At 39.3% G+C, this 15,604-nt stretch overlaps 1 protein-coding gene across 1 annotated transcript in view; it reads right to left on the bottom strand.

Moving 5' to 3' along the window:
• LOC110448251 overlaps nucleotides 1-15,233 on the bottom strand; it is a 27,446-nt gene extending 12,213 nt beyond the window's left edge. Inside the window, exons 1-2 of the mRNA XM_021494412.1 lie at nucleotides 14,493-15,233; nucleotides 4,691-5,060 (exon numbers count right to left, since the gene is read on the bottom strand). Of these exons, the coding sequence (XP_021350087.1) occupies nucleotides 4,691-5,060; nucleotides 14,493-14,663 (541 nt within the window). The 5' untranslated portion in view covers nucleotides 14,664-15,233. The remainder of the gene's footprint in view (nucleotides 1-4,690; nucleotides 5,061-14,492) is intronic.
• Between the last annotated feature and the right edge of the window lie 371 nt (nucleotides 15,234-15,604).

Below are 15,604 nucleotides of genomic sequence, written 5' to 3' on the forward strand. Positions count from 1 at the left end.
GGGGCGACAGTAACGGAATATGAGGCAAATAGTACATTAATGTCCAACGATGCGGTATAACCCTGGGACATGCTTATTAGTTAAGCGACACCGAGCGTGGTCGGTGGCTATAGGTTGTTGCCCGCTCGTATATACACGTGGTGGCTGTGTCGTGACCTTGAGGTATTTTGTAAGGCCTTTGGCACACTGGAATGACCATTGGGTGCCCGTTCGCACGTTACAGTGTAATTAAATAAATTTGAGAAAAAAAATGTTAACAAAGCCGTGTTGATTTGCGTATCGTTTAGCAAACTTATCACCACAAACCGATCTGACACGGTCGTACTCTTAGTTTGTGACAACGATGTCAATTTTCCGACAATGTCACAAAAATTGTAGTGGTGCTCTTTTTATTTTCGCTAGAACCGAAAGAAGTTATACTTATGTACATAACGATGGAACGCTTGACTTTCCTGACGTTTATATAGAGGAAAGTTAATAATTGCAAGATTATTTTGTGATATTATTTTCTTCTCCAAAATCGAAGGACAAAACAAAAATAAAGATATCAATAAACAGTGTTCAACATTTCGCCTCCGTGATCGCCTCTATGCTCATTAAATCTCGCCTCTTTCCGTCAATTTTACATAAGCAGCTACTGAAGCAGCACCATGCTTTATCAGTTTCTCCCATGGTTCCTTGCGCTACACTTAATGCATCTTTCAAGAATTCATAGTCATACGTAACAAGATGGCGGCGCCCTGTGTGGAAAGCAACACGGAGCAAATATTGCATATTTTCTTGTGAAGATACATGTATCGATCTGCAACAGTTTATTTCTTCATCAGTCGACGCATTGAAACTTCACTACTGTTCCTGTCTGCTGTTGTGGTTTTTGAGCTGTTTGTAAACACCAACACCACGTGTAAAACGAAAAATTCACAGCGGGTGCATACGTGACTCTGGGCCCAATAAGACAACGTAATAATTTGATAAAAATAATTATATTTATGGCAAACTGATGAAATTAAAACATGTTTTTAATGTAACATGTAGGAAGACGAAAAAGATTACTTTATTGTGTTGCCGAAGTGCTTTTTTAAGAATCTTGAGCAGCGTGTACTTTTTACAGCTACATGTATATTGGAGGGGACCGTGGTGTTTCCTCTTTGACGCTTAATCTTACAAAGACGCCTATTCGGAAGTTTTATTTTTTCTGTTTAATGATGTAAAGAATGCAAAGTTGTCAATTTGAGATTGATTTCAAAGTACAAAAGTTGTTATCTCGATCTGCTTAAGGGAAGCATGTGCAAACATGTGCGAGTCCAGTTGCAAAATTTCGGTAGAAAAATATTCAATTATGATCTGACAGCAATTTTGACGTCCGTTCGGTGACACGTTGACACTGAGGCATTAATTGTTGATTTGAGGTACTTTCAAATTGACCGAGTAGGTTAAAGTGATGACCGTTGTCACTGATGATGACAGTCTCGAAAGAGCGCGAGAACTCCAGATAATAATACATGATGCACTGGCATTCATTGACACGGTCAGTGCGCACACTGTGACCTACTTCATTAACGGTCTTGAGTGTTTCGGCGACAAGTTTTGACATACACTTCACAGAATGAGTTATTTAGCGAAGTTCTTGAAGGGTGTATTCGTTATAAGACACATTGTCGCTCAACCATCCTCGTCTCGTTGTGCTCACGAGACTTAAGAGGAAAGCGAAATCTGCTAGGTTTCATTGAACATCGCAACATGCTACATGACGTTATAATGGTTACGATAGGGCAGTGTGTTTCCAAGGCAACGCACGATTATATTTTTGCAAAGACATCATCGCGTTATTGTTATCTGTTTATCGGCGTCGAAACATCCCGTCATCACCATGGTAACTGCAAACAAGCGATGCTAGCGTTTGACCCAACATGGTTCCGTTGCTCTAAATCAGTTTCATTACAAATCTCAGTCTCACTGGCTCCGCGATAATTTAGTCACCATAATCAAATGAAGCAAATGAGATTTCAAACCTTGCTGTAGTTAATTAAGAAATTTTCGTCCATAAATCAGAGATTTTTGCTTCAAAATCAAAACAGAGAAGATCTTGTAAGTTCATCTGTGGTAATTAAGATGTAGTTAAGGACGTGGAATCATGTCGTAAGGATGCCCCCGAAGGCACTTTACAAGCATGCTCCCAATAAAAGCTGAAATTAGAAACAAAATGCTCAAGTGTCCTTATCCCTGCAAGACTGCATCTATCTTACTTTTTCTGAAACAGTTAACATGCAAGATTTTCCCGTACGAAACCAATATGCTATGCACTACCGTACATTACCGGCTGATACGCGATCTACCGTCCTTTTTGATGGCTTGAAATCGATCATTAAACGCAGAAATATTTTTAGCTGCAGATGTGTAATGTGAAACTCCAAAATACAGTGGTGTTATCCCCTGTTTTATAGGCTTAAGTGCGGCCCGATACATACACGTATACCGGTATATATGTACTAGTATTCGTTTTTAAAAGCAATATGGTCCTTGTATGTGTTCAAACCGCTTTGCAAGGCCTATATTGGTTGAAAGTGTTTTGGTTCATTACAATAGCCGTACAGCTTATTTTCATTACAAGACACATATGTAATTGTATGTTCTTCAGAGAGAACCAAAGAGTATATTTGTTGAGATGCTGCTGCTCAATCCGAGAACAAACGTTTATTTTGCACCTTTGTTTATTTCAATTGCTTTTAAATTGCTCTATTTGGTCTTGGTCGACACATATTACTTTATTTTTATCTGATATGTTTCCGATGTACATAGAATACATTTTTCAGCAATGTCAGGCCTGTTTTGGTTAAGCTCGATTGTGAAGAACTTGGTCACGTGAAGGATTAGCTGACCCCATTAATCTCAGAACAGGCAACGTGTCGTCGCTTTTGACGAGGTGTACTTTACTGAAACGCTCAGTGTATGTGGTTCACTTTGACCCGTTTTGTATTAATAACCTAAAGTAACGGCATTGGCCTACATTTCCTCTGATATATATGCCAACATTAATCTACTGTCCTCCTCAAAGTTTGGAGACAGTGACACCATTAAAATATTTTTCTGTTTGGTGTATTCCGACAAAGGATTTTTTGTTTGGGTGGGTAGGTAGGTACAAACGTTTTGTGGATGGGACAAAGAAAAACAGTTTACTTTAGTCAACTCTTCCAAGAAGCTAAGGTCAACAGAGGCAATGCGTCCATTTTGTTTCACCACCTTGACAGTCACGTAAGCACCTCAGATATCCCATATCTATAAATGTTGGTAAAACCCTTTACAGATCTTCATTACTAAATGTGGCAGTGTTTTCTGCCAGGATTAAACATGAAAATAAATTTCGGTAGAAAATATCAATACAATTTTTGCAGTCGGGTCGGTCCCAATGCGCCAAACAAACCAAATTTCAATTTATACCCAGAGATGAAAGGATTAAAATATCTGATAAAGTCCTTCGGCAGAGATAAAGTTTTAGTGTGTAAGTCTCATCAAATATTTGGAAATACGGGTAGTACTAGTATACTAACTCAGGTCTATATCATTAATCTATGTTGTAATATAGAAAGAAATTACCCAAAGAATAAACTCATAATTCATTTTCAATCTATACCTCCTAGACTGCTGTTATAGATAGTCGATGACTTAGTGGATGACAAAAATACTTTAAATTTCACTTCCGTCTTAATAGTTTGTTTCAAAGCCTTGGCGTTTCTATAAGCTCCTCATGGGCTGATTGGACGAGTGGTTAACACTCCGGCCATCCAAGCAAGCGGCCGGGGTACGATCCCCGAAGTCGCCGTACGCATGGAATATTAGAGAAAGTGTTTTTCTCATGCCCACACAACTCCAATAACCCAGGTGGGGTATACAATTGTCTGGGGTGGGTGTTGCGGTATCTGTGATGTAGCATTCAAGTAAGGTGGCACTATAAATGATACCGTTGGAAGCACGGTCCCTATACAAACAGAACACAATACATCTCCAGCACACACACAGACATACACACATATGGAGATATTAGCCAGGTTGCATAGGACTAGTAGTTAGCGCCTGATAAGGCAGTTCCTGCGAATTCCTCAATATTGTATTGATTAATATATATATAATTGTATTGACTGTATAAAAATGTATATCTATGTACTGTAAAGCGCTTTAGAGTGGCTTATGTTAGCTAGGGCGCTATATCAAATGCTATATTATTATTATTATTATTATTATGATCTCTTCTAACTTTCTTCTTGTCAGTCAAAATATCAATTATTATTAAATTTCGTGTACCTAAAATTCAATCCTGTTTATATTAAGTGTGAAACGAATATTAGGTAAAAGGGCTTGTTTAGTTTCGCAAACTTTAGCTCGATCTAAATATTTAGATTTGTCAAAAAATATGTTTAATCTAAGTGGCACCCTCGTTGAACCAACTTCCGATTAGGCTGCGCGTCTATTAATACTGTAAAACCGGTCGTCGTATTTCCGTTACTAATCACACTTAGCTTGCTTCTTTCAAAGTTGAGTGACAGAGGAAGACGTAGAGACTGATCGAGAGAGGTTGAGGAAGGAAATGTTAGAAATTAAAAATCAATTTCTGCCTAAATGAAAAGGCAGACCCCATGGAACCGCCATTGTGTAACTCCAGCTAACGTAAAACCCCAGTAAACACATTACTCACCCGTTCGGTATCGCCACTGAAGGACACATTTGTCACATGCCAAACCGGTGGGGAGTTTGACCTGCATTTCAATGATCCCGTTCTCGTGCGTCTTGAGGTGATAACGACCATACGGGTGACCGATAACCGGAACCGGATAGCTATCCAGACATTTTTGAGTCACAGCGCCATCTGCAGGACAAAGCCGAAACTCGAAATAACCTTCGTGATTGGCAGTGACGTCTACAGCAAATGTGGCGATGTCACCGGTTTTGTAATGACGTGACACCAGACCAGTAGCGTATTTCCCGCCAGCCTCGTTCTCGCGTGGGTGCTGCTGGTATGGATCTCCACAAATCCCACACATTCCATTATATTTTATCCAAAGGTTCTGTAAAATATATATCAGTAATTTTATTTGTTTACATCATCATTTTTTAAATATAACTAACAGAACTTCGATTGCAGATCACAAAATTTGGAATAGAAATAGCGACTATTTACCACTGTAGGGCATTGCTATGTAATCCTAACATATTCAGATGGCATTCATATACATATATTTGCATTCCTGATGTTTGTTCTGTACATGAATATGCCAACTGAAAAAACTGCCATTTGACTATGAATATATTATGAACACAACGATTCTCGTGTAACCAGTCAGCTGATTTCACACACAACGACCACTTCATATTACTACGCATAGTAACGTTTCTGAGAATAGTTATCTTCCCTTCTCCGAGATAACGTAGTGGCGAGAAATAATAATTAACATTACAAAAATCATGAATGGTGCACCATTGTGCTATCATCGATATTCTTTCTAATTTAAAACTAAATAAATTACTTATAACATTGTCATTACATACTGACTTCCGACTCGCAATCGGTCCCTCGTGGTCACGAACTAACTAGGCTAACACCCAAACGCATGGCTGGGTAATCCCCGTGATATCAACTTGCACATTAAACTCAGGGCACTTCAGCCACCAACTTATCATCATTTAAATCTGCAGGTTTCTTGGTAAACAGTACAGTAAACGACTGTACATTTAACTTCAAATGTGCTCTATGCCTACTACCGACGGGTGATCGGCCGACGAGTGCCCTGGATGGTTACTATGAGGACCGATGATTTGAAATATATAATATGTGGTGTTTAATGCGAAAAAAACATCAAATAAAATCATCTTTCAAAAATGAAAGGAATATAAAGTGTTGGTATTCATAATGTATTCGTAGTCAAATGGCAGTTGTTATCAGATTCTAGATATATATTTTCGTTTCAACAAAATCAGCTGATCTGCGGAAGTCGAACATTTGAAGTTTGTGTGTAGGCTGGAGTTCTGGCTGATCCGTTTTATGGTTTTCTGACCGATACTAATATTAGAAATATCAAATCTTTTTTTTATTGTAGATCATCGTAACGTAAATATATGAATTGAATGGATTTCCCCCCATGTTCAATATTCATTGCCGCAATGTACATGCAACAAAAATCCATTCAATCCCTATGTAAACGCCCACCTAGTGACGTAATCATAATTATGACATCATAAGTGTAACGTTTGATATCACTGGCCCTCCCTGGGAGATGGCTGTTCTAGTCATTGATTAAGAGAATACGATGCATACATTAGTTTAAATTGTTACCTGACTCTCTATATGAAGTGTAATAAAACAAGCTTGACTATATCCATAGTGAAAATAGCGTAATTCATGTACAGTCATGAATTTGTCAAAACTATTTTCATCTGTTATCGCTCAAAGAGAACGTTTTCAAGAAATATCAGTGCAGTGTTTATCGGGATGTGTTGCGTTGCCTTTATCATGTATATTTATATGTAGAAGATACAAATAATTGTACTTTCAGTCAATAGTCAAAACAGTTTTCCTTCGAAGTTGGGACCAACAAAGTGAACTAATTCCCGCGGCCTACGGCCTTTGGAAATAGCTCACCAGGTTGGTCCAAACACCTCGGGAAAACAAGGGCATGAATTAACTGTATACTACAAAACTGTGTCATTCATAAAGACAGTTCATGCTATATCAATACAGTCAAATACTTAAATTACACGTATGCCAATTATAGGGTGTTGAATATAAATCCCATGATCTTCAAATATTGAAGCATTTGAAAGTTCATATTTGCAAATAACATTACCTAAGATAAATGTTCAGTACAATGAATTAACAAATAGACATAACATTACAGCACACTTGCCGTACCTGTTATCTCTAACAGTACACTTCCCGTACCTGTTATCTCTAACAGTACACGTCCCTTACCTGTTATCTCTAGCAGTACAGTACACGTCCCTTACCTTATCTATAAAAGTACAGTACACGTCCCTTACCTGTTATCTCTAGCAGTACAGTACACGTCCCTTACCTATTTTCTATAACAGTACAGTACACGTCCCTTACCTGTTATCTTTAACAGTACAGTACACGTCCCTTACCTTATCTATAAAAGTACAGTACACGTCCCTTACCTGTTATCTCTAGCAGTACAGTACACGTCCCTTACCTATTTTCTATAACAGTACAGTACACGTCCCTTACCTGTTATCTTTAACAGTACAGTACACGTCCCTTACCTGTTATCTATAACAGTACAGTACACGTCCCTTACCTGTTATCTCTAACAGTACAGTTCACGTCCCTTACCTGTTATCTCTAACAGTACAGTATACGTCCCTTACCTTATCTACAACAATACAGTACACGTCCCTTACCTGTTATCTCTAACAGTACAGTATACGTACTTACATTATCTACAACAAGACAGTTCACGTCACTTACCTGTTATCTCTAACAGTACAGTTCACGTCACTTACCTGTTATCTCTAACAGTACAGTACACGTCCCTTACCTGTTATCATTAACAATACACGTCACTAACCTATTTTCTATAACAGTACAGTACACGTCCCTTACCTGTTATCTCTAACAGTACAGTTCACGTCCCTTACCTGTTATCTATAACAATACAGTACACGTCCCTTACCTGTTATCTTTAACAGTACAGTACACGTCCCTTACCTGTTATCTTTAGCAGTACAGTACACGTCCCTTACCTATTATTTATAACAGTACAGTACACGTCCCTTACCTGTTATCACTAACAATACAGTACACGTCCCTTACCTGTTATCTTTAACAGTACAGTACACGTCCCTTACCTGTTATCTCTAACAGTACAGTATACGTCCCTTACCTGTTATCTATAACAATACAATACACGTCCCTTACCTGTTATCTCTAACAGTACAGTACACGTCCCTTACCTGTTATCTCTAGCAGTACATTACACGTCCCTTACCTTATCTATAAAAGTACAGTACACGTCCCTTACCTGTTATCTTTAGCAGTACAGTACACGTCCCTTACCTATTATCTATAACAGTACAGTACACGTCCCTTACCTGTTATCTCTAACAGTTCTATAACAGTACAGTACACGTCCCTTACCTGTTATCTCTAGCAGTACATTACACGTCCCTTACCTTATCTATAAAAGTACAGTACACGTCCCTTGCCTGTTATCTTTAACAGTACAGTACACGTCCCTTACCTATTATTTATAACAGTACAGTACACGTCCCTTACCTATTATTTATAACAGTACAGTACACGTCCCTTACCTATTATTTATAACAGTACAGTACACGTCCCTTACCTATTATTTATAACAGTACAGTACACGTCCCTTACCTATTATTTATAACAGTACAGTACACGTCCCTTACCTATTATCTATAACTGTACAGTACACGTCCCTTACCTGTTATCTTTAACAGTACAGTACACGTCCCTTACCTGTTATCTCTAGCAGTACAGTACACGTCCCTTACCTGTTATTTCTTACGGTACGGTACATGTCGCTTACCTATTATCTCTTACAGTACACCTCCCTTACCTGTTATCTCTTACAGTACAGTACACATCCCTTACCTGTTATCTCTTACAGTACACGTCCCTGACCTGTTATCTCTAACAGTACATTAAACGTCGCTTACCTGTTATCTCTTACAGTACAGTACACGTCCTCTACCTGTTATCTCTTACGGTAGAGTACACGTCGCTTACCTGTTATCTCTTACAGTACACGTCGCTTACCTGTTATCTCTTACAGTAAACGTCCCTTACCTGTTATCTCTTACAGTACAGTACACGTCCTTTACCTGTTATCTCTTACAGTACAGTACACGTCCCTTACCTGATATCTCTAACAGTACAGTACACGTTCTTTACCTGTTATCTCTTACAGTACAGTACACGTCCCTTACCTGTTATCTCTAACAGGTAAGGGACGTGTACTGTACTGTTAGAGATAACAGTTAAGGGACGTGTACTGTTATCTCTAACAGTACACGTCCCTTACCTGTTATCTCTAACAGTACAGTACACGTCACTGACCTTTTATCTCTAACAGTACAGTACACGTCCCTTACCTGTTATCTCTAACAGGTAAGGGACGTGTACTGTTCGAGATAACAAGTAAGGGCCGTGTACTGTACTGTTAGAGAAAACAGGTCAGGGACGTGTACTGTTAGAGATAACAGGGAAGTGACGTGAACTGTACTGTTAGAGATAACATGTAAAGGACGTGTACTGTACTGTTAGAGCTAACAGGTCATGGACGTGTACTGTTATCTCTAACAGTACAGTACACGTCCCTTACCTGTTATCTCTAACAGTATACATCCATGACCTGTTATCTCTAACAGTACAGTACACGTCCCTTACTTGTTATCTCTAACAGTACAGTACACGTCCCTTACCTGTTATCTCTAACAGTATACGTCCCTTACCTGTTATCTCTAACAGTACACGTCCATGACCTGTTATCTCTAACAGTACAGTACACGTCCCTTACTTGTTATCTCGAACAGTACACGTCCCTTACCTGTTATCTCTAACAGTACATGTCACTTACTTGTCATCTCTAGCAGTACAGTACACGTCCCTTACCTGTTATCTCTAACAGTACATGTCACTTACTTGTCATCTCTAGCAGTACAGTACACGTCCCTTACCTGTTATCATTAACAATACACGTTGCTTACCTGATAACTCTAACAGTTCAGTACACCTCCCTTACCTGTTATCTTTAATAGTACACGTCCCTTACCTGTTATCTATAACAGTACAGTACACGTCCCTTACCTGTTATCTCTTACAGTACAGTACACGTCCCTTACCTGTTATCTCTAACAGTGCAGTTCACGTCCCTTACCTATTTTCTATAACAGTACTCCCTTACCTGTTATCTCTAACAGTACAGTACACGTCCCTTACCTGTTATCTCTAACAGTACAGTGCACGTCCCTTACCTATTTTCTATAACAGTACAGTACACGTTCCTTACCTGTTATCTCTAACAGTACAGTTCACGTCCCTTACCTGTTATCTCTTACAGTACATTAAACGTCGCTTACCTGTTATCTCTTACAGTACAGTACACGTCCCTTACCTGTTATCTCTTACGGTAGAGTACATGTCGCTTACCTGTTATCTCTTACAGTACACCTCCCTTACCTGTTATTTCTTACAATACAGTACACACCCCTTACCTGTTATCTCAAACAGTACACGTCCATGACCTGTTATCTCTTACAGTACACTTCCCTTACCTGTTATCTCTAACAGTACAGGTTATCTCTTACAGTACATTAAACGTCGCTTACCTGTTATCTCTTACAGTACACCTCCCTTACCTGTTATTTCTTACAATACAGTACACACCCCTTCCCTGTTATCTCAAACAGTACACGTCCATGCCCTGTTATCTCTTACAGTACACTTCCCTTACCTGTTATCTCTAAAAGTACAGTACACCTCCCTTACCTGTTATCTTTAATAGTGCACGTCGCTTTCCTGTTATCTCTAACAGTACAGTACCCGTCCCTTACCTGTTATCTCTAATAGTACACGTCACTTACCTGTTATCTCTAACAGTACATGCCACTTACCTGTTATTTCCAGCAGTACAGTACACGTCCCTTACCTGTTATCATTAACAGGTAAGGGACGTGTACTGTACTTTTATAGATAAGGTAAGGGACGTGTACTGTACTGTTATAGATAATAGGTAAGGGACGTGAACTGTACTGTTATCTCTAACAGTACAGTATACGTCCCTTACCTGTTATATCTAACAGTACACGTTCCTTACCTGTTTTCTCTAACGGTACATGCCACTTACCTGTTATTTCTAGCAGTACAGTACACGTCCCTTACCTTACCTATTTTCTATAACAGTACAGTACACGTTCCTTACCTGTTATCTCTAACAGTACAGTGTTATCTCTTACAGTACAGTACACGTCCCTTACCTATTTTCTATAACAGTCGTCACTTACCTGTTATCTCTAACAGTACAGTGTTATCTCTTACAGTACAGTACACGTCCCTTACCTGTTACCTCTAACAGTACACGTCCCTTACCTGTTATCTATAACAGTACAGTACACGTCCCTTACATGTTATCTCTAACAGTACAGTTCACGTCTCTTACCTGTTTTCTCTAACAGTACAGTTCACGTCCCTTACCTGTTATCTTTAACAGTACGATACACGTCCCTTACCTGTTATCTCTAAAAGTACAGTACACCTCCCTTACCTGTTATCTTTAATAGTGCACGTCCTTTTCCTGTTATCTCTAACAGTACAGTACCCGTCCCTTACCTGTTATCTCTAACAGTATACGTCCCTTACCTGTTATCTCTAACAGTATACGTCCCTTACCTGTTATCTCTAACAGCACAGTACACCTCCCTTACCTGTTATCTTTAATAGTACACGTCACTTACCTGTTATCTCTAACAGAACAGTACACCTCCCTCACCTGTTATCTTTAATAGTACACGTCACTTACCTGTTTTCTCTAATAGTACAGTTCACGTCACTTACCTGTTATCTCTAACAGAACAGTACACCTCCCTTACCTGTTATCTTTAATATTACACGTCCCTTACCTGTTATCTATAACAGTACAGTACACCTCCATTACCTGTTATCTTTAATAGTGCACGTCCTTTTCCTGTTATCTCTAACAGTACAGTACACGTCCTCTCTAACAGTACAGTACACGTCCCTTTCCTGTTATCTTTAACAGTACAGTACACTTCCCTTACCTGTTATCTCTAACAGTACTCGTCACTTACCTGTTATCTCTAACAGTACAGTGCACGTCCCTTACCTATTTTCTATAACAGAACAGTACACGTCCCTTACCTGTTATCTCTTACGGTAGAGTACATGTCGCTTACCTGTTATCTCTTACAGTACAGTACACGTCCCTTACCTGTTAATGATAACAGGTAAGGGACGTGTACTTTACTGTTAGAGATAACAGGTAAGGGACATGTACTGTTAGAGATAACAGGGAAGGGAAGTGTACTGTACTGTTAAAGATAACAGGTAAGAAACGTGTACTGTACTGTTAGAGATAACAGCAAAGGGACGTGTACTATTAAAGATAACAGGAAAGGGACGTGTACTGTACTGTTAGAGATAATAGGTATGGGAAGTGTACTGTACTGTAAAAGATAACAGGTAAGGGACGTGTACTGTCCTGTTAGAGATAATAGGTATGGGAAGTGTACTGTACTGTAAAAGATAACAGGTAAGGGACGTGTACTGTCCTGTTAGAGATAATAGGTATGGGAAGTGTACTGTACTGTAAAAGATAACAGGTAAGGGACGTGTACTGTCCTGTTAGAGATAATAGGTATGGGAAGTGTACTGTACTGTAAAAGATAACAGGTAAGGGACGTGTACTGTCCTGTTAGAGATAATAGGTATGGGAAGTGTACTGTACTGTAAAAGATAACAGGTAAGGGACGTGTACTGTTCTGTTATAGAAAATAGGTAAGGGACGTGAACTGTACTGTTATCTCTAACAGTACAGTATACGTCCCTTACCTGTTATATCTAACAGTACACGTTCCTTACCTGTTTTCTCTAACAGTACATGCCACTTACCTGTTATTTCTAGCAGTACAGTACACGTCCCTTACCTATTTTCTATAACAGTCGTCACTTACCTGTTATCTCTAACAGTACATGCCACTTACCTGTTATTTCTAGCAGTACAGTACACGTCCCTTACCTTACCTATTTTCTATAACAGTACAGTATACGTCCCTTACCTGTTATCTCTAACAGCACAGTACACCTCCCTTACCTGTTATCTTTAATATTACACGTCCCTTACCTGTTATCTATAACAGTACAGTACACGTCCCTTACATGTTATCTCTAACAGTACAGTTCACGTCCCTTACCTGTTATATCTAACAGTACACGTTCCTTACCTGTTTTCTCTAACAGTACATGCCACTTACCTGTTATTTCTAGCAGTACAGTACACGTCCCTTACCTATTTTCTATAACAGTACAGTACACTAACAGTACAGTATACGTCCCTTACCTGTTATATCTAACAGTACACGTTCCTTACCTGTTTTCTCTAACAGTACATGCCACTTACCTGTTATTTCCAGCAGTACAGTACACGTCCCTTACCTGTTATATCTAACAGTACACGTTCCTTACCTGTTATCTCTAACAGTACAGTTCACGTCCCTTACCTGTTATCTCTAACAGTACAGTACACCTCCCTTACCTGTTATCTTTAATAGTGCACGTCCCTTTCCTGTTATCTCTAACAGTACAGTACACGTCCCTTACCTGTTATCATTAACAATACACGTTGCTTACCTGATAACTCTAACAGTACAGTACACCTTCCTTACCTGTTATCTTTAATAGTACACGTCACTTACCTGTTTTCTCTAACAGTACAGTTCACGTCACTTACCTGTTATCTCTAACAGTACAGTACACGTCTCTTACCTGTTTTCTCTAACAGTACAGTATACATCCCTTACCTGTTATCTCTAACAGTACAGTACACGTCACTTACCTATTTTCTATAACAGTACAGTACACGTCCCTTACCTGTTATCTCTAACAGTACAGTACACGTCCCTTACCTGTTATCTCTAACAGTACAGTACACGTCACTTACCTATTTTATATAACAGTACAGTACACGTCCCTTACCTGTTATCTCTAACAGTACGGTACACGTCCCTTACCTGTTATCTCTAACAGAACAGTACACCTCCCTTACCTGTTATCTTTAATAGTACACGTCACTTACCTGTTTTCTCTAACAGTACAGTTCACGTCCCTTACCTGTTATCTCTAACAGTACGGTACACGTCCCTTACCTGTTATCTCTAACAGTACAGTACAGGTCCCTTACCTGTTATCTCTAACAGAACAGTACACCTCCCTTACCTGTTATCTTTAATAGTACACGTCACTTACCTGTTTTCTCTAACAGTACAGTTCACGTCCCTTACCTGTTATCTCTTACAGTACAGTACACGTCCCTTACCTGTTAACTCTAACAGTACAGTACACGTCCCTTACCTATTTTCTATAACAGTACAGTACACGTCCCTTACCTGTTAACTCTAACAGTACAGTACACGTCCCTTACCTATTTTCTATAACAGTACAGTACACGTCCCTTACCTGTGATCTCTAACAGTACAGTACACGTCACTTACCTATTTTCTCTAACAGTACAGTACACGTCCCTTACCTGTTATCATTAACAATACACGTTGCTTACCTGATATCTCTTACAGTACAGTACACCTCCCTTGCCTGTTATCTTTAATAGTACACGTCCCTTTCCTGTTATCTCTAACAGTACAGTACACGTCACTTACCTGTTTTCTCTAGCAGTACAGTACACGTCCCTTTCCTGTTATTATTAACAATACACGTTGCTTACCTGATATCCTCCACAGTTGAGTTCGTTGTCATTTGTGTTAACAGGTGTAGGAAAACCTCGTTTCCACATTGAGGACCTTCCTGGGGGCTCCCATAGCCTTGCATGTCCATAAATGGTTACACAAAAACAGGATAAAATATAAAATAACGTCCCAAGCACTGATCTTTCCATACCTCGCTTTTCATGCGCTCCTCAGAGCACCATGAATAGTTCTAAGAGTCAACACTCAAGCCACGAATTCCGGCACATTCTTTGTGGTTATTCTTACATTGTTATGCCCTGTATGTGAACCTTTCTTGATTAATTTCGTTAATTCTAAAGCATCATTTTTTTATTTGGAGATTTTTTTACAAAAGTAGTCGCGTTTAAGTCGCTTAGATGTATTTATGGATGAGAAGACAAAGGGAGGAATCTGCTGAAGATCGAACGTGTCTGGTTGATATTCCCGAGACTTGCTGATCCCGCCAAACCTGACGCTTTAGTGCACTTTCGGTTAATTTAATCCAATAATTGCATTTCCGGTTGATTCGAAAGTTGTTTCCTCACTCCAGTATTTTAAATTTGGTTCAATTTTCTTAGTTTCCTTTCTTGCTCTGATGGTATTTTGTGCACCGTGTCCCCAGGAAACAAACTGGAGTGACACAAATTGCAAAACGGTGCAAGCATGTCCACGGATCGTGTGTGGACTGTAAACTAGAGGTGTATGAACAGTGTTGTCTTGTGCCTCCTACATGTCCCAGGTCTGTGACGGCTCTAAACAGAGTAACACGGGGCCTAAGTGTCAGCCCCTGTCACACGGCCTGTCTCGCCCGGGGCGACGGGTGCGAGACTCGTCTCAAAGAAGGTCACCGCCATTTTGGATTGCCTCCTTCAGCGTTGTACAATACACACTAATAGTGAAAACTGATCAGTGCCCGAAATTCTTTATCTTCATATACCTATGCTACATTATAAGAGTATAAAAAACTGTTTATGTACAAATGTTTATATGAACGGGTCTACCTGTTAAGCTAATTAAAAGACATGTGTCTAATTCTCATACATGTACTTTGAGGTATAACATAATATGTTAAAGTAAAGCACATAAAATCTCCAATCTTGTGTAACTGGAA

This window comes from Mizuhopecten yessoensis, unplaced genomic scaffold, assembly GCF_002113885.1.
Source record: "Mizuhopecten yessoensis strain PY_sf001 unplaced genomic scaffold, ASM211388v2 scaffold3961, whole genome shotgun sequence".
Classification (NCBI taxonomy): Eukaryota; Metazoa; Mollusca; class Bivalvia; order Pectinida; family Pectinidae; genus Mizuhopecten; species Mizuhopecten yessoensis.